Source organism: Antennarius striatus, chromosome 14, assembly GCF_040054535.1.
Source record: "Antennarius striatus isolate MH-2024 chromosome 14, ASM4005453v1, whole genome shotgun sequence".
Lineage (NCBI taxonomy): Eukaryota > Metazoa > Chordata > Actinopteri > Lophiiformes > Antennariidae > Antennarius > Antennarius striatus.
The window spans coordinates 18,621,898-18,648,652 of NC_090789.1; the positions used below are offsets into that span (position 1 = coordinate 18,621,898).

At 42.2% G+C, this 26,755-nt stretch overlaps 2 protein-coding genes across 6 annotated transcripts in view; both read left to right on the forward strand.

Moving 5' to 3' along the window:
- Positions 1–13,703, forward strand: part of dyrk1b (dual-specificity tyrosine-(Y)-phosphorylation regulated kinase 1B) — a 58,721-nt gene extending 45,018 nt beyond the window's left edge. For all 3 annotated transcript variants that reach the window (XM_068332692.1, XM_068332691.1, XM_068332690.1), the window contains 12 exons: positions 1,627–1,805; positions 3,886–4,005; positions 4,241–4,429; positions 4,742–4,889; positions 6,469–6,618; positions 8,230–8,366; positions 9,041–9,187; positions 9,409–9,549; positions 9,742–9,862; positions 10,226–10,408; positions 11,217–11,320; positions 11,663–13,703. In XM_068332692.1, coding sequence (XP_068188793.1) covers positions 1,737–1,805; positions 3,886–4,005; positions 4,241–4,429; positions 4,742–4,889; positions 6,469–6,618; positions 8,230–8,366; positions 9,041–9,187; positions 9,409–9,549; positions 9,742–9,862; positions 10,226–10,408; positions 11,217–11,320; positions 11,663–12,178 — 2,025 coding nt within the window. In that variant the 5' untranslated portion in view covers positions 1,627–1,736 and the 3' untranslated portion in view covers positions 12,179–13,703. The remainder of the gene's footprint in view (positions 1–1,626; positions 1,806–3,885; positions 4,006–4,240; positions 4,430–4,741; positions 4,890–6,468; positions 6,619–8,229; positions 8,367–9,040; positions 9,188–9,408; positions 9,550–9,741; positions 9,863–10,225; positions 10,409–11,216; positions 11,321–11,662) is intronic.
- A 3,941-nt stretch (positions 13,704–17,644) lies between these two features.
- ppox (protoporphyrinogen oxidase) lies at positions 17,645–23,417 on the forward strand. 3 transcript variants are annotated; one of them, XM_068332800.1, is made up of 14 exons: positions 17,647–17,730; positions 17,832–17,969; positions 18,331–18,482; positions 18,638–18,772; positions 18,918–19,033; positions 20,002–20,134; positions 20,248–20,392; positions 20,868–21,061; positions 21,477–21,537; positions 21,744–21,862; positions 22,288–22,401; positions 22,526–22,675; positions 22,784–22,826; positions 22,899–23,417. In XM_068332800.1, exons 3-14 carry the CDS (start codon positions 18,399–18,401, stop codon positions 23,033–23,035), a joined length of 1,431 nt encoding a protein of 476 aa, XP_068188901.1. In that variant the 5' UTR covers positions 17,647–17,730; positions 17,832–17,969; positions 18,331–18,398; the 3' UTR covers positions 23,036–23,417. The 3 variants fall into 3 exon arrangements, with proteins under 3 accessions (XP_068188900.1, XP_068188902.1, XP_068188901.1); XM_068332799.1 differs by lacking the exon at positions 17,832–17,969 and having other exon boundaries at positions 17,645–17,730; XM_068332801.1 differs by lacking the exon at positions 17,832–17,969 and having other exon boundaries at positions 17,645–17,730; positions 20,868–21,025.
- The last annotated feature ends 3,338 nt before the right edge of the window (positions 23,418–26,755 follow it).

The following is a 26,755-nucleotide window of genomic DNA, read 5'->3' on the forward strand; positions in this document are numbered from 1 at the left end:
TAAACTGAATTATTCTTAAGTCGTTATTTATTACATTTTATTCTATAATTATAATTTAAATGCCATTACTACTCTAAAAACAAAAGTTCTATTCCCCAAGACTTACCATAAACAATTACAGGTTCTAAAAATAACACATTATAATAAAATACTGTAGTAACTTAATGTAACTTTTACATCTCTACCTCTGCTGAATTAATGTTTTCCACGGGGGTGTAGAGGCTAAACCCAGCTTTAAGCCATCAAGGTATTCCACTGCACTTGCATGAATGACGTGCTGATGCGCTTTGTGGTAATCAAAAGTCCAATCCACTTTATGCTTGATTACTCCGTTTATTTTAAGTCTCTCAGTTAACACAACTGATCGTCAACATCAATAAGCAAAACATTCAGTGGTTAATGATTCCAGACAGAGACCTAACCCGGCCAACGTTGGTTCCTACCCAATACATCATTTAGGTCCAACCTGTCTGTTAAGTAACAGACAGGTTTTGGCGCTTTTCCCCCAGAAAGCCTATAGTCTACACTGCTGTCACTTTTAAGCTGACACAAATTGTCATCAGTCTCGATGATTGTGAACTTAAATTGTGCTCTTAAATACATTCCCTGATCAGAAGTTCACAGAGATGTGGATAAAAGAAGGACAAAAGTTATCCCGTTGGCAGATGCCGTGCCAACAGATGACTGAAAAGGCCACCTGAAGTATGACATCAGAGCAAATGGTTCATTTAGTCAAATTTGCTGACGTGGTTTAACATGATGTGTGAAATCTTTATCTATGGAGTATAAATGTCATGTTGCTCATCATGGGTCTTGGTGGAAAAGGGAGCTACAGTAGTCGGATATGGCATCATATGGTTGTTCTTATCTACAAATGTTTGTAAGTCGGATGTTCATATCTTCAATCAACTTTCAACTATATCTTGAGGAATACAGTATATTCTGCACTATAAGGCGCACCTAAAGCCTTTAATTTTCTCAAAAACCAACAGTGCGTCTTATATATGAAAAAGTTTTAAAATAGACCATTCACTGAAGGTGCGCCTTATAATCAGATGCGCCTTATAATCCAGTGTGCTTTATATGTGGAAAGGGTTTTAAAATTCGGCATTTATTGAAGGCCTTATAGTCCAGTGCAACTTACAATGTAGAAAATACTGTAGTACCGTAATGTAACTTGCTTTTAGATTGAAGAAAGAGGAGAAGGGGGGAATTATTGCTGGTTAGAGGCAGAGTTGTCATCAGAGAGATTGTCGCAGCTACCATCATCACTAGCTGTTGCTTTATCAGCCAAGACGAACAGTATCTTGACGACTACCTCAAAACGTAAAAACAATCCTTTGATAATCCCCGTAGGTTTGCAATATTTGAACATTTCTACAATATCTACAAATTTTTGATGTTTTCCATGGAAAAATATTTTTAATGTGTTTGAAAGTGGGCCGTCTGTGTTAGTAATAAGTACAGTATATACTGTATGTACCGTCACTATAGGAAATTAAGTGCTGTATTTTGAACGTGTTTGTGACCAGTTGTGTAAAAACTCAGTTGTATCATTACCACAGATAGAGTTAGATCACAGTGGTGTGTTTCCCTTTTCAATCATCTCTTTCTTTCTCTCTTCAGGTGTAAGCAGCTCAGGATGTCCGCCCTCCTCCTCCTCCTCCTCCTCCTCCTCCTCCTCCTCCTCCTCCTCCTCCTCCACTGCCCAGGGCTACTCCCTCGCTGAGCCAGCCATGACCAGCCAGCACACACATACACACCCCTCCTTCAGCTCCATCCACTCCATGGCCGAGCAGCAGCAGGTAAGTAATGTCATAAGAGTTACAGTGGATGGGCCATCATTAGCACATAAACTGATATAGGTTCCACCTTGTGTTTTACGAGGAAAAAAAGGCAACACCACACATAGAATTCAGACATGCTAGATATATGCAGTAATTCATTGTGTGATTTGATTATTGCTTATTCACATATTGGAATGTAGATCCTGATTTATTATCCTCAACACATTAACATGTCATCACTTCTCATGTTTGTGACACATTTTAAAGTACAGGTATACTATATATGGCCAAGACTGAAGGTGCAGCTGACATTTAGATTGTGGAAGTGAGAATTGTCTGTTATATCTGAAAGATTTCATTAAAAGTCCCATATCATTTTCACACAGCTATCGGACATCCACTACATTTCATTCCAAATCTATTGCCCCGATCTGATCCATGGTTCTGAATTTTAGCTTTCTAAAAGTCACTCAAATGAACTCTACTGAGAACAAGCTGTTCTGGCTGCACCATTAGGTGCCAACGAGCGCCGTCTGTCAATGCCCACTATATGCCCCACTCACAGAGAGGAGGTGGCTAATAGTAGCATGAGCTTATGTTTACAGTGACACACCAGCGAAACGACGGATGCGAACACATGCACACACACACACACACACACACACACACACACACACACACACACAAACACACGCTTGCCGACCCTCAATTCATTAACTTAAAACTCACTTCAGACACCGTTGCAGAGTGGACCTTAGCGGAGCTAACTACAGTAGTTAGGCAAATATAAGCTGATTTCACTCATGCTCAAAGGCAACTGTAAATAAGATAAAAACGTTGCACCACCAACCTGTAGCCCAGGTTCTTTTGCACTGACCCTCGTTGCTAAAACAAGCTGAAGTGAAGTACAGTAATTCACACGCACACAAACAAACGTGCAGACAACGCAGTCGGCACATTAAAAGTTCAACACAATCACAGTCTCTTCTGTTGTTCTTTGGCTCGGACAGAATAGAAGCACTTATGTTTATTTGTACAACAACTGAGCAACTTGTGTGGGAAGAATGACCCCTTTTCCAGAGACAGTGGTGTGTTTCATAATGTTTTCAAGATATTACACCCTTAAGGTCATTTAAGAGAAGCCGCACCTCCTAAATAAAAGTCAGTGATGTAGACCTGCTTTTTGTAGTGCCTTGAGATGATTTTTTAAAATTTTGTACAATAAAAATGATATTGAGTTAACTCGTTATTGATAACATAAAGGAGATGTGCCAAGGGACACGTTAGTACAGTATTGTCCGCACTATAAGACGCACTGGACTATAAAGCGCACTGGATTATAAGACGCACTGTCGGTTTTTGAGAAAATTAAAGGATTTAGGTGCCTTACAGTGTCGAAAATACTGTAGTTGATTATAATTTGACTCACTGATTATTTGGTCGTTGAGGGTAACATATTACTGCATATGCTTTGTAATACTGATCATACTTAAAAATACTCTATTGATTTTATATCCTTAGTTTATTACAAAGACACTGTAGGCTCTTTATCATTGAGTATACATCCTGGACAGTAAGGCAGCGTACATTGTTGGCTCAGGGTAAATGCATATACAGTTGTGTTCTTGATTCTGGTTTCTGGAATTAGATTTCATAAACTGTAATATAGTGTCTTATTTACAGTATAGTAATATAAATGTAATTGCGTTGAATTAAGACTGCTGTCCTGTTATTTATACCATCTCAAACAAAACGTCCCAACAGTTGTGTGGACATCCAAAGGACATTTCAGATATCTGCAAGTCAAATATTTTTGAAGTGACCCGAACAACATTTTGCTCACTGAGCCTTTTGTTAACCAACACACAGCTCTGCTAAAGATGATGTAAAGACGCTATACTTTAGAGAACCTTAATAACTATTGAAAAATAAATCTATAATACCCTCCTGATACATTAAAAAAATACAGCCTACATGTCAAACTAAATTTGTGTATTAAGGCAGTTGTGTCTATGGCTTTGTCCCACATAACACATTACTTTCTCTCATGTTGAGAGTTCAGATTCAGAAATGTATGTACTTCTTCTGTTCTCCTTAGGTGCTGTCTGATATGACCATACTCCAGAGGAGGATCCCCCCGAGTTTCAGAGACCCAGCCAGTGCCCCACTGAGGAAACTCTCTGTTGACCTCATCAAAACTTACAAGCACATTAATGAGGTAAAGTATTTTTTACATGTATATATAATTTTAATTATTTATTTTGAGTGAATGACATTGAGAAACACCTAGCACTGAAGAAAAACTGACCTGCTCTGTCTGCCTTGCTGTTACTTTCATAGGGTCCAAGTGTGTTAGTGACATAAAAATAGTTCTCCCTGCGCATAATGTGTGTGTTCTATTGTAGATGTGTCAAGAAGCTTAGCTGACAGCCAACCTGTGTTTTCATCCACAGGTGTATTATACTAAGAAGAAGCGGCGCGCCCAGCAAGTCCCCCCAGAGGACAGCAGCACCAAGAAGGAAAGAAAAATCTACAATGATGGCTATGATGACGACAACTATGACTATATTGTCAAAAATGGAGAAAAGTGGCTGGACCGCTATGAGATAGATTCACTGATCGGGAAGGGTTCCTTCGGACAGGTGATAAGTAGTTCCAGTTCACATGTGTGTTGTTTGTCTCTCTCTGTTTCACTGAGATGAAGGACATTATTTTCATGATAACAGTCAGAAAATTATACATTTTCTCTCTTGTTTTATTATGTTGTGTTTCATCCTTGGAAAAAGCATATTTTTTTAAATGAGAGCTTTAGCTTGCGTTAAAACAGAGGCTGTTTTGGGGAATCGCTCAGCAAATATTCAATATTCAATGTAAAGCATCATTCTAAGAATGCAAAACATTCCCTATCCAATGATGGAGATAAACATTGCACCTTTTTTGACGTCTGTTTCCAGGTGGTGAAGGCCTACGACCACCATGAGCAGGAATGGGTCGCCATTAAGATCATCAAGAACAAAAAGGCATTTCTGAATCAGGCACAGATTGAACTACGCCTGCTGGAGCTCATGAACAAACATGACACTGAGATGAAATATTACATAGGTAAGATAAAACACACGATACAGTGAGGTGGGAGAGGGTAGGACTCATGTTTAAGATATATGTGTGTGTACAAACATACACACACACATACATATATGCATATTCATGTACACACAGTGGTACCTCGAGATTCGAGTTTAATCCGTTTTATGACCGAGCCCGCAAGTCAAACAACTCAAGCAACATTTTCTTATTCAAAATAACTAAAATCAATTTAATCAATTCAAGCCTTATAAAAAAAGTCCTTTTGAGAAAAAACCCCATATTTTTTATGAACTAAGAGACATGCATATTTTACCTTTGCATTATTAATTAAAATAAAAGGCAAATCGTTTTACGAAGTCCTCTTACCTTGGAAACAAATACCGATGCAGTGAATGGAGATGGATGGAAAACGAGAAGGGAGGGGAGGAAGGTTTACTCTTCACTTGTTTTTCCCTTTGCCGCCACTTTCTCTACAGTATTTTCCGCACTATAAGGCGCACTGGATTATAAGGCACACCCTCAATAATTTGTTTGTTTTATCATGTATTTCATATATAAGGCGCTGGCGCTTATGTTTTGGTACGTAATCACCGGTGCTCCTACAGTCTGCTCTACCGTCTGAGAGCAGCTCAGTCAGAGCCGGGACTTCGGTGACGCCCCTTGACTACCGTTGTTAGGGGGCATGGGCCCGAGTGCCTTGTGAGGGGGCGCCTCTGGTGGCGGAGTGCGGCATGACTGGCGGCCGGACTGCTGGATTTTTTTCAGCGATCATGTTTTTAACCAATATTAATATGAATATTAATCCATATATAAGATGTACAGGATTATAAGGCGCTCTACGGGTTTATGAGGAAATTTTAGGCTTTTAGGTGCGCCTTATAGTGCGGAAAATACGGTACTTTGATTTGCAAATCTTTTCAACACAAACCAATCAAAGGATGTTTGCTCCTGCCTGCTGTTTTATAGTAATCCGGTTTTGTCACAGTTTATTGATTGTTCCTCCGCGGCGACTACAGCAAAACGTGCCTTATTTTGAGAAAGAACGAGATCCAGTCTCAGCTGATTTTGTATCCATCCACCAACTAGTGCTAACTAGTTCCGAAGCGCAGCTTGCATCTCGGATTTTGTCGAGCAGTTCATATCTCAAATTACCACACACACACAGACACACACATACGTATAACACATGTTCAACTCGTTCACGGGGGCCGTACATGGGCATTTTGTCACGTTGTCGTTTCTAGCGTATAGGGGTGTATTGTCCTACTGTGGGGATGGGGTGATGACTTTTATGGTGGCTAATGTCCACTGGGCCTGACGATGGTTGTCATGTTTTGGTAGTGTGCAAGTTGTGTAAAAAGATAGGTGAACCCTGAAACCTTTATAATATATCGAAAAAAATATATCAACCTATATTTGTTTGTTCTAATGGAACATGATTTGAAAACTGTACATTTGAAATAAAATGTCAGTTGTAATGTTACCCGATGCTCTTACTTGACCTGATTCTTCAATCTGTGTTTATCTTAACTTTCCTCCTTGTCTCCCATCTGTCTCTCTGTGTGTGCTTGTCTGTCGATTTGTGTCTTTACAGTCCACCTGAAGCGTCATTTTATGTTTAGGAATCATCTGTGTTTGGTGTTTGAGTTGTTGAGCTACAACTTGTATGATTTACTACGGAACACCAACTTCAGAGGAGTCTCCCTCAACCTCACTAGGAAATTTGCACAGCAGCTCTGTACAGGTAAGTGTGTGTTAACACAGATCAGATTCAGACACCATCTGTGTGTACTGTATTTTCCAGACTATAAGTCACACTTTTTTTCATGGTTTGGCATGTCCAACTTATATATCAAAATATATAATTTCACAAGTTTCAAATTTTCACACTTACAGCCACAAGAGGGCGCTCTAGGCTTGTGTGCCAGTATCTGATGCTCCTATTACTCCTGTACCACTGAAAATTGAAACATCGACTGAGAAAGACTGAACACAAATATCCCCAAAAAGTCAAATTATATTCTGCAGGTTACAAGGAGCATTTAGTGAAATATGCAGCTGAAAATTGTATTCAAGCAGCAGAAAGAGAGTCTCTGTCACAGCAAGGACAAAGATGTACCAAAGACCATCCCCCTCCGGAGTTGGTGTAGGTGGTCTGAAGAAAGAGGATGAAGAATTCAATAGATTTAGTGATTTGGTGAACTTTTTGTGTTATTTTGTGTTATTTTGTGTTATCGTCACCGACCATAAGCTAGACTTTCTCTGTTTAACCGAGACGTGGCAACAGCACGACGACTTTCCACAGCTTAAATAAATCCACTCCTAGTGGATTTTATTGTATTTACAATAAATTTCCCCTTGAAAAATGTAAATTTTAGTTCAGTGCAACCTATATGTTGTTTTTGTTCTTCGTTATGTGTTATTTGCTGGTAAACTGATACTGTAGAGCGACTTATTGTCTAGAAAATATGGTGTGTGTGTGTGTGTGTGTGTGTGTGTGTGTGTGTGTATATATATATCTATATATATATACTGTATATATATATATACACACATACATACAATATTTTTTTTTTTAATTAAAAAAATGAAGAAAAAAAATTATATATATGTATATTATATATATATATATATATATATATATATATATATATATATATATATATATATACAGTCAAACCTCGGTTTTCGAACGCTTCTGTTCTCGAGAATTTTACGTCTCTGAACTCGACCAAAATTCGGCTGTCGACCAAACCGAAAGAAGCCGAGCGTACCTGAACGTGACTCACTCGGGAGCTGAGCGAACTCGAATGCCCAGGATGCTTCCTCCGTAGCGCACTCGTGTTCAAAGTTCGATAGGATGTCTTTTATTAAAAACACAGTGTCTATTTCTACCCTTTTTTATTTATGGTAAACAGTATACAGTGCAGTTTATGGTGTAAAATAGTTTTTTTTTAAATTAGAAAAAGTAGTTTTTTAGACTTGGAACGGATTAAAATCATTTACATTAATTATAATGGGAAAATTAGTTTCGGCTTTCGAACAACTCGCTTTTCGAATAGCCTTCTGGAACGGATTATGTTCGAAAACCGAGAGTTGACTGTAATATATATATATAGATAGATACTTTATTAATCCCGGAGGAAATTGTATTATATATATATATATATATATATATATATATATATATATATATATATATGTGTGTGTGTGTGTGTGTGTATATATGTATATGTGTATATATATATATATATATATATATACACACACCCATACACCCACATATATATAAAATATATGTGGGTGTATGTTTGCATGTATGTTTGTGTTTATACCTTTTATTTTTTCTCCACAGCATTATTATTCCTGGCCACGCCAGAGCTGTCAATCATCCACTGCGACTTGAAACCAGAGAACATCCTGCTGTGTAACCCCAAGAGATCTGCCATCAAGATAGTCGACTTTGGATCCTCATGTCAGCTCGGACAGAGGGTAAACAACATTTAACCACAAATCAACTCAGATATTTCACTCAATACAGTACACCCCTTTGCCAACCAATCCTAAATGTGCAGCTCTTAAAATGCTGTGGCTTAACATAAGATCACTGCGGTGATTTATTATTAGACTACAGCCATCCTGGCGTTATTAACGATTGTCGAGGAAATGAAGGCCGGTCCGTGAAAATACTGTCTTAGATGAAACTGGTGCATGACACAGGAAAGGTTGGGGACCACTGCTTCATAGAAACATTGTCATGCTTTTTCTAATCTTGTGAGGAGAGCAAAGCTCCTTGCTGTGGACAGGAGGCAAAACACTGTCATACGTGTTTGTGCAAAATAAATAAATAGGTTGGGTGCAAATAATTGACAGACTTAGTTGATGATAATTGTTTGGTTTTTTAAATGTAATTATTTAATTTATATTTGTTTTATATTTAAATGGATATATTTCACTATATATTTAGAAATATATAAATAAATATAGATATTATATATATATATATATGAAATATATATTTAATTTATATTTATATTAATTTTAATATAAAGACTTAGCTGATAATAAGTATACAAAGCTTCAAGCTGTCTTTAAAGTCGCTGAACTCTTAACACATTTGTACATGTTGAGTGTCTGAGCTCTCCATTTCCTCATGTCTTCCTCAGATCTATCAGTACATCCAGAGCAGGTTTTACCGCTCTCCTGAAGTTCTGTTAGGAATGCCCTATGACCTTGCCATTGACATGTGGTCCCTGGGATGCATCCTGGTGGAGATGCACACAGGAGAACCTCTCTTCAGTGGCTCCAATGAGGTAAGAGCGACACCACAACACCCCAGTAAAGTAGGAGCAGGCAGTCATTCATTTGTATTAATGTTTGTGTATCTTGAAAACCTCTATGTAAAAATATATTGTTATGTTGTTGTTATTATATATCAGTACATTTAGGTTTACTTTTCAGAGCTGAGCATGTTTGATCATTTCTATGCAGTTCATAATGTCTGTGTGTGTGTTTTTTGTGTGGGTGCATTCAGGTTGACCAGATGAATAAGATTGTGGAGGTGCTGGGGGTCCCCCCCAGCCACATGCTGGATGCAGCTCCTAAAGCTAGGAAATACTTTGATAAGCTGTCAGATGGTCTCTGGACAGTGAAGAAAAACAAAGATATCAAGAAGGTATTTTGACGTCAGTCTTTGACAGTTTTCGTTCACGTTAACACACTCAAGTGAACGTTGGAACCGCTTTCTTTCAAAGTTGTTTAGATTCTGCATTCTTCCTAAAAATATTGAAATAATCACATTACATCCAGTGAAAAAATTGAATCTTTTTTGCAAGCAAAACACTTTTTTTTTGTTTTTGTTTTCCAGGAATACAAGCCCCCTGCCACACGGCGTCTTCATGAGATCTTGGGTGTTGAGACTGGTGGCCCGGGGGGAAGGAGGGCAGGTGAGCCAGGACACGCCCCCTGCGATTACCTGAAGTTTAAAGGTAATTCTTTTTCCTGCATGCAAAGTGCATTCCAGGCCAACATGCATGTTGAAGACAGACCGTGACTGTTAGATTGTACCCTGGGTGTGCCACACACAGTAGATGAATATATTAGTTTCCAGACTATAAGGCGCACTGGACTATAAGGCGCACCTTCAATGAATTGCCTGTCTTAAAAGTGCTTCCTCTTGAGCGTTTGATTGCATTGTCAATTTAATAAACAAAAAAGCTAGTACTCCATTAAAATATGTCCAATTTTATTGAATATATTAATGGAAATGTTTCTTTCCTATAGTTCTTGTTAACCTTATAGTTTCTTTACAGTGGCCGGTTCTTAATACGATGATGTTTTTCCTCTTTCAGATCTGATCCTGCGCATGCTTGACTATGACCCAAAAAGTCGCATCACACCATTCTATGCCCTGCAGCACAATTTCTTCAAGAAGACGACAGATGAAGGAACCAACACCAGTTCATCTACATCCACCTCTCCTGCCATGGACCACTCTCATTCAACCTCCACAACTAGCTCTGTTTCTAGCTCTGGTAAACATCTGATTAACACGTGTTCCAGACTTGGAAAAGAAATCCTGAAAAAGCAGCAGTGATTCATTCCTGTGTCACCAGGCAGTTTGACTTCCTTCCATTTAATGATTAATATTCCTGAGAGAATGTTTAGGTTCTCAGTTATCCAGGTCACGGTCATCCAGAGTTGTTTAAGTCAATCCACTGGACTTTGAGAACGTCTCATTCAAGAGGCTTCTTCAGTTCTAGTGAATAAGAAGAACAAAACAAGACAAAATTGGATAAATCAACTTTTATTTCTATAGCGTTTAATCACATTTTCAGACATTTCAAAGCACTTTAAGAGACAGAAATCCAAAAGAACCCTCCAGAGCAAGCATAAGCAACAGGGGCGGGGTAAAACTCCCTCATTGAGGAAGAAACTCCGCCCAGGCCCCAGACTCTGGAAGGCGGTCATCCGCCTTGACCAGTTGGGTGGGAAAAAGAAATACATTTGGGACAGAGATAGGTCAAGGAAAACAGTGATACAGAGAGAGAGAGTGGCAGATAGGCCAGATTGAATTTTCATGTCCATATTGAGCTGTTGTTGCTGAAGTGGGGGCTGGATTTCCACGCCTTTGGATTTCCTGTCTTCTATGCGATTTCCCCACCTGTCGATCTTGCAACTAAAGTACGATTTCACATTAGTAGAAAATTACAAAAGCAGAGAAAGATAAAGATAAGTGACAGTAACAAAAGAATAAAAAAAAATAAAGAATTGCATTGCATTACATTTTAACAGTACAACCAGCAGTGGTGTAACTTGAATGTTGATCTGTTTCATTTGTAGGTGGCTCTAGTGGTTCTTCCAATGACAACCGCAACTACCGCTACAGTAACCGCTACTATAATTCTGCTGTTACACATTCAGACTATGAGATGACCAGCCCTCAGGTACACACACACACGCACACACACAATACACACACACACTTGACTGAAGCAGAGGCAACTAGTTGCCCAAATGCTAGCTGACTTCAACAGCTTGTGAGGAACTTTTATTGATTATATTTTCATTGATTATATTTATTGATGCAGGATGCGTTTGTTTTCCAGATTTTAGGAGTTAGTAGGGTTAGGAATGACCACACACACACACACACACACACACACACACACACACAACACACACAAACCTAGCTTCAGGAAACGAGATATGTTGGGAACATATTTATTTCCAGGTTTGCCTCTGTCTCCGTGTGAACTCACTGCTGTGTCTTTGACTGCCCCCCCCAGGCTCCCTCCCAGCAGCAGATGAGGATGTGGCCGGGCAGTGACGGTGGAGGTGGGGGTCAGGACCCAGCATACACCCAATTGCTGCTCCACAAGCCAGCTGCCTCTCAACAACACCAGCGCCACTTCCTGGACCCGCCGCTTCACCCACATCCAACTTACTCTCACCACGGCAACGGTGGGCGTGGCCCGCGACAGGGCGGACAAACGAGCATCGGTGGGGTGGGGGGGCAGCAGGGATCCTCGCCTCAGATGAGTGACAGCATGGATGTGGGCGTGTCCCTTGGGCTGCACCACCTCGGGGCGGTGTCTTCCATGGAAACCTCTCAGTTTGGCTCCGCCTCCCTGCCCCTCACTCTGCCAATTGGACTATCTGCCTTCCGGACTCGGACGGCCCCCACCGCCCCAGGGCCACAAGCACCGCCCCCTGAGGACTACTACCCTGCCTCCAACAACAATAACCCCGCTGCTGGGGCCAGAGGGAGGCCAGATTCAGAGGAGGGGCCAGCCAACTCTTGATAAAACCTTAACCACGCCCTAAAGCCATACAATTTTAACTACAACTACGACAACTACACACACACAGCCAGATTTTAGAGGCAAAAAGGAGAACTTTGCGGTGAAGGAGACCGTTTGTACTGCATGAGAGGAGGAGGAGGAACGAGGAGGAGGAGGAGGAGGAGGAGGATGCTGGGAAGGTTCTACGTTTACTGTGTTTTAGTTTGTCTTTTGTTATGATTGTAATTGGAAAGGAATGATTGTGACAAAGCTTGTTTTTATTAATATTATTGTAGATGTTTAATATTATTTGATTTTTTTCTTGAGTTTGACGAGTTGTGTGTTTCTATTTTTTTGGTTATTGTTTGAAGCCTGGAGAGGAGGAGGAAGACGAAGAGGAAAAGTGAGAGAAGCCTTGATTTTTTTTTTTTTAAATCTTAAATCCACGGTGGCTTACGGTTCAAAGGAGAGCACGTATTCATGTTCACGGTGACACGAGGTCACAGCTCCCACAGGGAGCAGTCTTAACACACAGATGGCAGACACACAAACACACACACACACACAGACATACTGTATATATAATGCTGCATCATAAAGACAGTAGCTAGTTTCAGACGTGTGATTCAATCAGGACTCATATTTTCATCTCATCGTTCGTTGTCCTCCCTTTGTTGCTTTTTCTTGGTCGTGCCCGAGTGCAGAGAGAAAGGACGGATGAGGGAGGAGAAGGCGATGGGACACCCGAAGCCTTCCTGGCAGTCTTTTGGGGGTCTCCTTCTCCTCCTCCTCGTCTATCCCACCTCCTGACTCTCTTCTTCCTCTCCTTCTCCTTGTTCTGTCTCTCCTCCAGACAGCTCCTCCTCTCTGTGCTGCTAATCACCATGACAACTGGTCCGGATTGCTGCTAAAGATTCAACACAGATCAATAAAGAAACAAAAAGAACTAGAAACAGAAATAATTAAAAGAAAAAAAAAACTTTTTAACCCTTCTGCTTAAGAGAAAAGGATAAAGTAAGAACCACTGCATCTCAATGTATTTATTACTATTTAACATGAAAAAACAAACTGAAAGTAACCTTTTTTTCTGCTCTATGTTTGGTTGCCTTCTTTCTGCAGGTGAGCTCTGATTGGCTATTGTAACAGTGACAATAACTGGTGACATTGAAATGGCACCAGTTGTGGGGGCTGGGTCGAGGGGAGGGGTTGGGGCAAAATAAAGTTGGATATATTATAAGAATAAAGAGTATACTTTTGCACACCAAAGTCAAACAAACATCAGATGTCCACTTTTCTTCTTATTAATCAAACTCCTCCCACCTCATCAGGATGAAGCTCACATCTGGTCTGAGGCTTCACAAACTGCCGTTTGGACCCATAAAGTTTGTAGCATTGGAATTCTTAACATCAGTCCTGACATGAAACTTTCAATCAAATATGATCAATAATGTCACCATGAACCAGGACAAGCAGTGAATGGTTGGTTTTATTGAATATCTAAAAACTGGGATGTCAGACAGTTTTATAAATTATATTTTAAATATTAGCCATGTATTATTTTTTTATCAGTACTCTTAGAATTGGTGTCACTATTATGCGTTTCACATTGATAAAGGTGCTTGTATCTCTGAATGTAGAGCCTCCAGTCACCTAAAGAAAGGCTTGGGGGTTTGACCCTACCCCATCCAGTCTACAATCTACTTTGCTGGGTGCATAATTATGATTTCTTGTGAAGTTACTTCCTGTTTACCTTATATGGTAGACTTGTATGTGAATGGATGAATGCTGGCTGGAGTTGTGAAGTACTGAGTGTGGTTAGTGGGACTGGATGGCTGCTCCATTTGACTTGTACTATTCTGTAACACCCCACTGGTTACAGGCCGCAACTGCAGCTTTTATTCCAGCCTATTTTCTATGTTCCCCATCTCACTCCTGTTCTTCTGTTGGTCTCTCGGTATGTACGTGTCACAGTGAGGCTCCGTCTCGCTCCTTATTAACAATCATTCCCTCCACCAGCTCCCTGCTGCACACAGCTGAACATCCTCTGCAAGACTGTCCAATCTGTTGCAGAGTGTCTTGTCTGCAGGCCTTCTGCTGCCCAGCCTTTTAAACCCAGTTCTACCATTCTCCATTATTTCTCCTTTATTTTACAAAAGAAAACTTGTCACAGCAGAAGAATGCCCATCTGCTTCAGGTTGCTGCCCGCGTGAAGGTTCTCTTGCCACAGCAACCGAGTGCTTTTTCCATCAAGATCGTCATGTTTCTGACCAGCTCTTCTTAGAAAGTGAATTGACTAAACTTTTCATGATTTAGCACCTTCACTCACTATCCGTGTACTTCCATTATTCACGGGCTAGATGTTGCATTGAAGTGTTCAGTTTTACTTGTACAACTTTCTTCCAACCACTATGGTCGGCAGCCAACTCTGGAGAGAGGTTGAATGCCTTTAGATCTCTAGCGACCACCTCCCCTCACGTTGTTTTTGGTCTACCTCCACGTCTCGGCCCCCAACCACATGGAGGAGATTAATGTTTATGGTCTCTCCAAATGACAAAACCACCAAAGCCATGCTCGACAAAGTGTTGTGTGAAGGTCGTCGATCCCAGGATTGGTGCCTAGCCTCGACAAACATTTACAAGAATATAATAATACATTGCACTTTTATTTCAGGAAACATACTGCAATTCTACGATAGTCCGAAAATGTGAAAATAAAACCACACAGCTGAGTGTACTGTGAATTCATTACTAAAAATTTACAGTGAATAGTTTTACAATATACATTTCTGAAAATATCAGACTGTTCTCTTACAAATTGGAAGGAGCCAGTGTAAATGTTTTTAATGTTTGGGTTTTAAAAACTCCAAATATTAATCATTGGCAGCTTCTGGGATAAAAGCTCTTGGAGATGAATTTCCTTTTGAACTTTTCCTGTGAAACTGAGCAGAGTTAGCTGGATAGCATATAAGTATCATATAAGTACATTCCTCCGTTATTAACATGATCTTATATTACAATGTATACACCACTATTTTCAGTTTAAGTCATAATTACTTCAGTAGGTTGCCCCACATGATCAACACCATCAAATATTTGTTCACATGGTCCACCCTGAACATTTCAATGCAGCTAGGCCAGCTATGTAATACAATTGTTTTCACAGTTTGCCCCGATTTTTATTAGGTTACATGTACATTTATTTAAATGTACCTGATTTAAACATTTATTGAAACTCATGTCAAATGAATGCATGTAATACTTACATTCCTTTCTGGCCTACACCTTCTAAAAGAGACACACACAGTATGGGAGTTCTGTGTCATGTGGTTTCGAAATGTTTTTCGTTCATTTTTGTCATCAAAATTATGGGTATGTTTGTCTTATGTTCCTTTGCTAGGAAAGTTGGTTGGTACCAACAGTAGAAAGGCCCTGGCCTGGAGCGTTTTGGGTAGTGATAGGCAGATGAAGCTTTATGAAGCTTTGAAGATTTTCATCTACAATAACTGGTTCACTCCATCGCCAAGCTTCTTGAGGCTTCATTTGCTCTCATAGGACATCTACTGGACGCAAAAATATAAGTTGGCACCAGTTCAGCCATCTGCAGCTAAAGATCGTCTGGACCAAGTGGAGGGAGAAGTCACAAGAAACAAGGCCTGGTGGTAGTATAGTGCGCCCTCCTGTTGACTTCACGGAATGGCAGCCTACCAGGATGGCTGGTTCTCTGGGCGTTCCTGATCAATGGGGGACAGAGTCTCTTTCGTCAGGCCATGTACAGCACCATTACCAAGAAACTGGAAAGAGCCAAAAAATGCAGCCCTACAGGGATGATGAGGACATTGAAAGCTATCTGGCCACGTTCGAACGCATCGCATTGCCTTGATGTGGCCCCAGGACAGTTGGGTTCTTCATCTTGTTCCCTCCCTGTGCATCAAAGCAAGAGCAGCTTACTTGGCCTCGGACATTGACTATGCAATGGAGTATGACCAGGTGAAGACAGCCATTTTGCAGAACTTTGATATCAGTCCAGAGACTTACCGTGTTCAATAACGCTACAGCAAAGTGGAGGCTGGGGGAAACACCAAAAGAACTTCAGGCACAGCTGAAGGAGCTTTATGTCAAGTGGATAAATCCAAGACATAAGTCCAAGGTGGAGATTGGTGATGTCATTGTCATGGAGCAGTTTCTACACATCCTCAACCCAGAGCTGCAAATGTGGATGGATAGCACGATCCGTTAAATTCTTGTGAACAGCTGAGCTGGCAGAGACCATTTCAGCTCGAAGGTCCTTCCCAGAACTATCACATTGGAAGTTCAGCTGCTACACCTCTCTACTATCAAGGTAATAATGGGGATGGTTCAGTTATTGGGTCTAGGAGTTTTAATAGATCACTAGAGGCCAGGCCCCTTGTATAGGATCACCCTAGTAGGAAGCCAGATAAGATTCCCCCTGTGTGTAACAACTGTGATCAGCCAGACCACCTGAAAGGAGAACGCCGTACTATTGCTTTAAAGAAGTCGTATTTAAGTTCCGTGTACTCACCTTTCTTTAGAACAGTCAATACTGAAGTCTGGTAGTGTGGTCAAAGTACAGTATGTCTAGCAGGTCATTATTGTAAAGCTCTGTTAGATACAGGAAGTGACCAGACTCTGATTAGAGAAGACCATTCAAGACCATTCAATCAGATGTTGGTACAGGCAGGGAAGGTTAATGTAACCCGTATTCATGGTGACAGCAAGACTTATCTATTCAGATAGATGGGCAGGACTGTATTCTCAGTGTTGGGGTGGTAAAAATTGCCCTATCCCATAGTCTTGGAAAAAGATTTGCCAATACTCTGAGTTAATAAGTCATTAATAACTCAGAGTACCAGGGCCCTGACAGGACTAGTGTAGTATTGAACATTGGAGTCCCCTACAGGGGTGACATGAAGGACCCCATTTAGGGACCCCAAAAAGGTCAAATACTCCAAGCTGTTAATAGGTGCACACGCAGAAACAGTTTCAGCTTCAACAAAACCCTGAAAGTCATGCCCCGCAAGAGGCCTGAGATGGGGAGCAGCCAGCAAACCAGGTTGGAGTTAAGTGCTGAAAATGAGAGATGAACAGGAGCAGCTGGCTGAATTATAATACTGACTGACAATACCGCGACTGCACAGGTGAGGCAAGAAGAACAAACTTACCCACTGCACCACCGTGCCGACTTGAATAACACAGAAAACACAAGAATTAACAGAAAACACAGACCAAATGGTAAACAATAAAGCTAGATGACATAAAGATAAGAAAAAGGTACAAATAATGATAAAAACAACAATAAGGAAAATACACATAGAAATGATGCAGAAAACCATAATAAATAAAAGATAACACGTTTATCAACCTAGTAGAACGATGGTGATGACGTATGAGTTTGCGTTCAAACAACAACACTCCTGACCAGCAGGGGGCGGTACGACAGTCAGAAACTTCACATTAAGAAAAGAAGAAGAGCGTTTCGCCACAATGTATTACAGAACGTCTCTGGTCCGAGCAGGAGGTGGATCGGAGCGGTCCCGGTCCGCGGCACACGACCAGGTATCGATTAATGACGTCACTCTCAGTCCGATCCAAGCTGCACCTGTCTGTAATTCTGATCAAACGATATTCATTAGTGATGATCGATGACCTGTTTACAGCTGCTCTTCACGGGGTCATCAGATGTAGGAATCCAGCTGGAAGAGGAGCTGAAACTCAGTTTCTTTTTACTGTTTCTTTAGTCCTTAATCTGAGGGATTAGGTCGGTGAACCAGGACGGAGAAGCTCCTCCGATCCAGGTGTGTCTTCCTCTTGTCAGGTATCGAGCTGGGATCGATTTATTTTATTTTATACCAGACAGATCCTACATTCCATTCAGTGAGAATGCTGAAGAAAAGTTCCTCTGGTCATCCTGTCTGAGGAGAACCTGATCAGGGTCAGGATGTCTCCTGAAGACACCTGCTGGGATTAAAATAGATTTTTAATCTACTCGTGTTTTAATATTCTCTATTCGGGGGAAATGTGTTCAGTGTCATTTGTTTATTCCATGTTCCGCTGCAAGACCACGACGACAGGAAGAGGCTCTTCAGCTCATATTAGTTCATAGACTATCATTATTAACAAGAACGTATCAATACAATCATTTATTATCATCGACAGACCTCTTTTCTGCCCCACCCTGTCACAACGACCCCCATCGACCCCCATCGACCGCCCTCCATCAGCCCATGAAGACGATCGCAGTCCTGGGGGGAGGAATCGGGGGTTTGGCAGCCTCGTACTACCTCTGCAGGAGCCCTCAGGTCATCAAGGTACACACACACACACACACACACACACACACACACACACACCTGTGATCACGTGCTCTCACGTTGTTTCTGTTTTATTTCTGTATTTATTCCGTATCTCTGTCCTGAGATCGGAGCGGACTGATGAACAGGACTTCTCTGCTTTTTTTTTCCAGGTCGTACTTTTGGAGTCCAGCAGTCGTTTTGGGGGCTGGCTCTGGTCCACCAGGAGGTCAGACGGGGCCGTGTTCGAACATGGACCCAGAGGGGTTCGCCCGGCGGGGGCAGTGGGACACAACACACTCAACATGGTGACGTGCACCCGAGTAATGAGGGCAGAATCCGTTTAGGGGTAGATGTGGTATTTTTAACCAGTGACATGTTGATTCTTTGTGTGTGTGCGCGCGTGCGCGTGTGTGTGTGTGTGTGTGTGTGTGTGTGTGTGTGTGTGTGTAGGTGCATGACCTCGGTCTGAGTGGGGAAATCCTCCCCGTTGCCTCCAGTCACGTCGCCTCCAGAAACAGATTCCTGTACGTCAACAAGCAGCTCCACAGGATGCCTTCAGGACTGAGGTGAGATGTTCAGGTCCTCAGGTCCTCAGGTCCTCAGGTCCTCAGGTCTTCAGGTCCTCAGGTCCTCAGGTCTTCAGGTCTTCAAGTCCAGAGGGACGTCGTGTGTGTTTGGATCGGAGCTGTTCGTTCTCCATCAGTCAACACGGACGATTTCATTATAAATGAAGTCTGTGAATCTTCTAAATCCGTTTTAAATGTTAAGAGGAGAGGGGGGGGGTTATGGGGGGGTGTAGGTAACTTATTTCTAATGTTGTCATTGAAAATGATCTCAAATTTAGCAACAATGCAAAACTAAACGTTTTTTGAACATAAATATAAATAGAATTAGACAAGGAATGTGATTTTATTAAATGAACGGAAACTTTAAAATTTTTTCAAATGTTTTGCTCTCCATAAAAATATTTCCTGTCAAAGTCCTAGCAGTTAGAATATTGTGCGTGATGCAAAAATACCTTCAAAAATAAGCTTTCAAGTAAAAATTAAAATAACAACAAAACATTCAATGTTTTTTTTTTTGCTCAATTGCCATTTGATAAAAATTGAGTTTTAAATTTAAAATATCTTCAATTATTTTGCTCAAATTAATTTTCTGTCAGAATTCTATAACTCGAAAATATTAACATGCTACAAAAATACCAAATCTAAACCCCCAGTTTTTGCTGTTCTAAGGTCATTTTGTCCCAGCTGGATGCAGCATCTGGTGACTCGTGATGCAGGAAGGTTTTGGGGAGCCTATTGGCGTTGTCGCACTGCATTATGGGATCTGTAGTTTGTGTGTTATCAGCATTTCATATTGCTGGGCCATTAATAATTAAACTAATAGATCTATATGAAATAATCGCGCTGAGATATCTCTCAATGTCTGATTCAGAGAATCATCTTGTGGTCCAAATGTGATTGTTTCTACCATGAACTAAAAAATGTATTAAATTCTATCTGTTCATCTTATTTGTCTGTTTTTCTCTCAGCGGACTTCTCAGCACTGTCCCGCCCTTCTCTCGTCCTCTGCTGTTGAGCGTTGCCATGGAGATACTGGTGAAAAAAAGCAAAAAAGATGACGAGACTATCCATTCATTTGTTTCCAGGAGGCTTGGAAAGGAGGTGGGTTAATATTTCTGTGTCCTGATAGCCGGTGTCAATCACAACTATTTCTTGAAATGTCTTTTCCGTGTGTGTGTGAATGTGTGTGTGTGTGTGTGTGTGTGTGTGTCCAGCTGGCGGACATCGCTGTGGACAGTTTGTGTCGTGGTGTGTTTGCAGGAGACTGCAGACAGCTGAGTGTTCGTTCTTGTTTCCCTCTTTTCTACGACGCAGAGCAGCTCAGAGGTTCCCTGATGCTGGGGATGCTGCTGGGCTCAGGTAACGCTCAACGTGTCACACACACACACACACACACACACACACACACACACACACACCGACATGATGGGATGGGATGGTAGGACGACTCTTAGAATAATACCAAATTCTATGGATTTTGATTTTTGCCTGCTTCCAGTTCTGAGTTCCTCTGGATTATTTTTTCTCTGACGTTGTTAATCCCGTTCCTGATATTTTATGGGATGGAAATTTGTAGATGAAGAAGAACTGAGTCACAAAAATACTTGTGAGCTTCACGAAAGTGTAAAGTCTTTGTTGGTGATCATTTGGAGGTACGACCGCTGTGATAATTCGCTGCGTTCCGAGATTCACGTAATGCAGTGAACTTCCAGATGCCGTCAGCCAATAGAAAGCGTGTATGGTGTCACATGACTACCTACTAAAAACCCGCGTGTGTTGATGCGCCAATGCGAGAGGAAACTGAAACAAAGTGTTGTGTGTGGGAATCTTCCAGGTCCCAGACCTGTGGCCCCCCGAGGGCCTCTGGCTCAGAGATCCATTAAGGAGTCATGGACCCAGTGGTCACTCAGAAGGGGAATGGAATCCATCCCAGAAGCCATCACTGAGCGTCTCCACCAGAGTGGGAGGGTGCGGCTTCACAGCGCGGCGCCGGTTAGACACGTCACGCCTTCAGCCCCCGGGTGGGAGGTGGGTTTGGAGACGCGCTGGCGCCGCCAACGAGGGGTGTTTACAAGAGCATCACGCGAAAGAAGTGCACTTCATAATGTGACCGAAAACATAGAACATCAATCAGAAAAAATGAAATGTCGTGATTTACTGGTGAACTGTTTAATTATTTACAGTATTTAATTATGTGTAAATAATACTTAGTGTTATGTTTATATTTACACACACACACACACACGTACGTAACAATAATTTTTCTTCTGCGTCGCCCTTCAAACGCGTCTCTAGCTATCAGTAATAACGTTTGTCTTCTGCCTTATCTTTCCTTTTCCTTCTGCCGTCCGCCGTCTGGCTCAGGATTGATTAGACAAACTGTTCAATACTGATCTGATCATGTATCAATGAACTGTTTTTATGTTCCTGTCTGCGTGTTTAGATCCAGCTGGAGGATGGAGTCGTGTCAGCGGATCACATCGTCTCTGCTCTGCCTGCTAAAGGTGTTTTATGGGATGGAACTTATTAACAGCAGAAGCTCACATTCATTTAGAGCTTCATGTAAATCTTCAGCTCGCTGCTGTTTCAGAATCATTCATTTGGTTTTACAGTTATTAGTAAGAAATGAGGAATAAAATGATGTTTTGCATGATCCTCATCATATTAAACAATCTGTGTGTGTGTGTGTGTGTGTGTGTCTCCCCCCCAGCCCTGGCTTCAGTCCTGCCCCCCTCCTGTCAGCCTCTTATCCAGCAGCTACAGGGAATCAGCTCTGTAACAGTCGCTGTGGTCAATCTGGAGTACGCAGGCAACGTCCTGCCTGTAACGGTCAGACACACACACACACACACACACACACACACACACACACACACACACACACACACACACACACACACTTGTTAAAAATTACTTTGAGTAGTGTATTTCTGCTTTATCTGGACACTCGTGGTATAACTATTGATTTGATGCCGTTTTGAGGTGAAAAACGTATTTCATGGACATTTTTCAGCAGTAGAACTTCTTCATTCACAAGAAAATAAGTGAAGGTGTTGTTTGTTGTTTGCAGATTCTGTTTGGTTCTATTCACAGTGATTCTGTGTGTGTGTGTGGGGGGGGGGGGGGGTCACAAGCCCTGTTATGTAGCATCTAGCACATTTTTAGTGACCCCTCCTCCAGTACCAAAATAAAAACAGAATTGTGGCTTTGAGGATCCACAGGTCTAATCAGCTCACACGTCCGTGTTCTTTCAGGGCTTCGGTCATCTGCTTCCATCGTCAGAGGACCGGGGCGTTCTGGGCGTGGTCTATGATTCTGTTCCCTTCCCACAACACGACAGTCCCCACGGCGAGACGACTAGACTCACGGTACAGAGAACAGTCTGCAGACGCGTGTGTGGAAATGTTTAACTGTCATTTTAAAGGTACTCAATGTATGAAGTAAATATATTATAATGGAATTTATTATCCCGTGACCCACCCTGTCTTGTAGGTCATGATGGGCGGGGCCTGGTTCCAGGAAGTGTTTGGGGACCCAGACGCCGTAACAGAGGAGGGTCTTTTGGCTGGAGCCACTGAGGCGGTGCGCCGTCAGCTGGGAGTGACCTCTGCCCCCTGCTGGAGTCACGTGTCACTGCAGAGGGTACGACAGGAGTTGTTTCACTTCGTGTTAGGAATTGTCCCAGACCTACCCCACCTGATGACAGGTAAACGTCACCACTTATAAATCCTTTATCGTTCTTCTCATCAGGACTGCATACCTCAGTATTATGAGGGACACTATCGGAGAGTAGGTGAGTGCTGCATCTAAAAATACATTTGTAAAAAACTTGTAAAACAGGACTTTAAAGTGTTTTTCTTTCCAGAGTCCATGCGCAGTTTCATAAGGAAGAATAATCTCCCTCTGTCCCTGATTGGTTCGTCCTACGACGGCGTGTCAGTGAATGATGTCATCTATAACGCACGCAGAGCTGTGGAGGATTTAACGGGAAATGAAGTGTAACAGACGACTCTCTGCTGGTTCTTGGGGCTTCTGGGAAATCTTGCGGCCACGCAACATTCTGCAGGTCATCTGTTGTAACATGAACATCTTCCTTCAGACTGTCGTCCTCTGAACTATTGTGTTTAATTACTGTTCTGTTATCTACACAACGATAGCTTAACATATGGAAATCATGTCCAAGCTGCTCCAGATGTTTCAGACTTGTTTCTGTACTTCTACATCCCATTACAGCAGACGTTCAGTTAGTTCAGGCTCCCATTCCCCGACTCACAGGCTGATACGATTGTGTTCCACTGCAGTGATTTGTCTGCCTACAAGCTGTTTGTAGTGGCTTTAATTAAGTCCTAGGTGTTTTATAATAAAGTTTTTGTAAAAGTTTAAATGGTCCCCATTGTCTGTTTTTTATCATATCAGCCATCACTAATCTGAGGCTTTGGGAGTGGCTTTTGGGAGTGCTTCCCCTCAAATAAACCGTCAGAGTTCCCCAGGATTGCAGGTGAATGATGTAGAGATCTGTTTACGTCATTTGAAATTATATTTATTTTAGAATTTCCAATTGGAAAGTACTGTAGGGGACCAGTCAAACAATATAAGCAGTACACTAAAAATGATTGAAGGACCTAGTAAATGTGACATATATAGATAGATAGATACTTTATTAATCCCGGAGGAAATTGTATATATCCACTGCTCAGGCATTACATAACAAATAATACTGGATAAACACCAGGAGAAAAGGAAACACTGACATCACAGGACATACCACAAGACATACATCACACTAACAGACAGGCACATGCAGCACTAACGGGACTTATATACTAAACTATAACTAAAATATAAACAGTATAAAATTTAAAAATATTACAGTATTAAAATCTAAACAGTATAAAATTGAATTAAAATATAAAACAGTATAAAAAATAAATAAATTACATATATATATATATACAACAGTATAAAATTAAATTTAAATTAAATTAAATTAAATCCATATTCAACCCCGTGCTGACCTCGCCACCTCCCCCCCGCTCCTCCTGAAAGAGTCATTGTACCCCCTGATGGCACGGGGCACGAAGGAGGACCTCAGCCTCTCTGTGGAGGCGCTGTGTGACAGCAGTCTGCCGCTGAAGGTGCTTCTCTGCTGGGAGAAGGTGGTGTGTGTGTGGGGGGGGGGGCTGGTGTTGTTCATGATGGCCCTGAATTTAGACATGGTCCTGCTCTCCAGAACTGTCTCCACAGAGTCCAGGCTCAGCCCGACCACTGAGCCCGCTCTGCGGATGAGTCTGTTCAGACGGTCCATATCTCTTTTCCTGCCCCCCCCACCCCAACACACAATGGCGTATGACAGCACACTGGAGACTACGGACTGATAGAACATGAGAAGGAGCTTAGGACAGATGTTGAAGGAGGCCAGCCTCCTCAGGAAGTACATCCTGCTCTGCCCCTTCTTGTACACACAGTTGGAGTTGAGTGACCAGTCCAGTCTGCTGTCTAGCTGCAGTCCCAGGTACTTATAGTTTCCTACCACCTCCACCTCACTGCCTTTGATGATCACCGGCTGTGGAGAGGGAGGTGCCCGCCGGAAATCCATCACCATCTCCTTTGTCTTGGAGACGTTGAGCTGGAGCTGGTTCTGTTGGCACCACTCCACGAAGTCAGCCACCAATGCCCTGTACCCCCCCTCATCACCCTCCCGGATACATGCCACTATCGCGGTGTCATCGGAGTACTTCTGTATGTGGCATGTATCCGAGTTGTGCTTGAAGTCTGATGTGTAGAGGGTGAAGAGAATGCGGGATAGAACGGTCCCCTGTGGCGCCCCCGTGCTGCTGGTCACCATAGAAGACAAGCAGTCCCCCATACGGACGTACTGGGGTCTGTCCGTTAGGTAGTCCGTGATCCAGCTCACGAGGTAGGGGTCCACAGCCATGGAGGTCAGTTTATCCTGCAGGAGCTGGGGCTGGATGGTGTTGAAGGCACTCGAAAAGTCGAAGAAGAGCACCCTGACGGCACAGCCCCCGGCGTCCAGGTAGGAGAGTGTGCGGTGGAGGAGGTACATGACAGCATCGTCAACCCCAACCTTGGCCTGATAGGCAAACTGGAGAGGGTCCATAGCACCCTGCACCTTTGGACGCATGAGCTCCAGGACCAGTCGCTCTAGGGTCTTCATTACGTGGGAGGTAAGAGCGACCGGTCGGTGGTCGTTGAGCTCAGTAGGGCGTCCTTTCTTGGGTACAGGGACAATGCAGGAGGTCTTCCACAGTGACGGGACCCTCCCCAGCCGCAGACTGAGGTTGAACAATTGTTGCAGGGGGTCCCCTAGTTCCGAAGCACAGGCTCGGAGGAGTCTTGGGGAGACCTTATCTGGTCCAGCCGCCTTGTAGGGACGGAGCCTCCTCAGCGTTGTCGTCACCAGGTCTGCAGAGATGATGGTCTCGGTCGTGGTGGGAGCAGGAGGTTGTGGCGAGGTTGGAAGTCCAATGGTTGAGGTGGGGCCAGTGGTTGAGTGGTTGAGGTAGTTGTATAGTTGGTAGTTGTATAGTGGTTGAGGTAGTTGTATCCAGTGGTTGAGGTAGTTATATAGTTGGGGCCGTATATATAGTTATGCATGCTCAATAAAAATTATGAATATCATCATGAGTATTTGATTTCACTACATCAAAATTAATTAGTAAAACTCCAACAGGAATATTTGCGTGAAATACACATGTAAATTAAGTTTACCGTACTTAAAGTATTATTTGACTCAGATTACATGGTTTAAATATTTGTAGTAAGTGTGTTTCAACCTTTTTGAGAATATATTAACAAATATCAGTTTTAATAAGTGCAATTATTAAACAACTCAACTCAATTTTATTTGAGACGTAACTAAAATTAAAAACATCAAGTAAACAGAAAAGAACCGATTCCGCCTTTTTAGGATTTTGGGGGGCTGGTCCCTCACGCTGGCAGTGGCTCAGACGGATCACCCAGCCATCGGTGGTTCGAATCCCGCTCCCACCAGGACATACCTCGGAGTGTGAGCTGATGGCGGGAGGTGTCAGCTCACCTCAGCCTTAATAATCCCAGCCACTGCCAAGGCGCCCTTGAGCAAGGTACCGTCCCCCCTCGTTTGGGGTGAGACCCGTCACTCTGCCTCCCCCTACTGTTCTTTGATGTGAAATTACTAATTGCATACCTACAGGCCCCTAGTGTGTGTTCAACTATGTGTGTATGCATGACTAACCCATATGTAGCCACATTCAAAGTGTAGTATAGGGTGTAAACATAATTTTCCCATGAGGGACTTTAAAGTGGACTTTCTTTCTTACAAGTGTCTTCAGTTTCTTTGGTGGTTTCTACTCAGGATTTCTATATGGTTAAAAGAGCATTTCAGTTACATTTACTCAATTTGTGTGGGTAATCGAACCAAATCAATTCGTTCAGACGTACTAGAAAATATTAGATTTACTCATGACTCAGGTTTTAGCAGATTTGAGAGCTTTCATATCAACTTAATATTTGTAAGTGTAAAATGTTTCACTGATTGAATTAAGTACCATGCAGTATCATTTTTTTGAGTGTAGCTCAGTCCACTAAATCTTGGGCCGGGGAACAGAGGGTTGTTGGTTCAAGGCCCGTGTGGACCAAAGAACATGTGGAATGTGAGATGTCAGTTCGCCTCCTGCAGAGGTACCCTTGAGCAAGGCACTGCCCCCCTACAAAGTTGCTCAC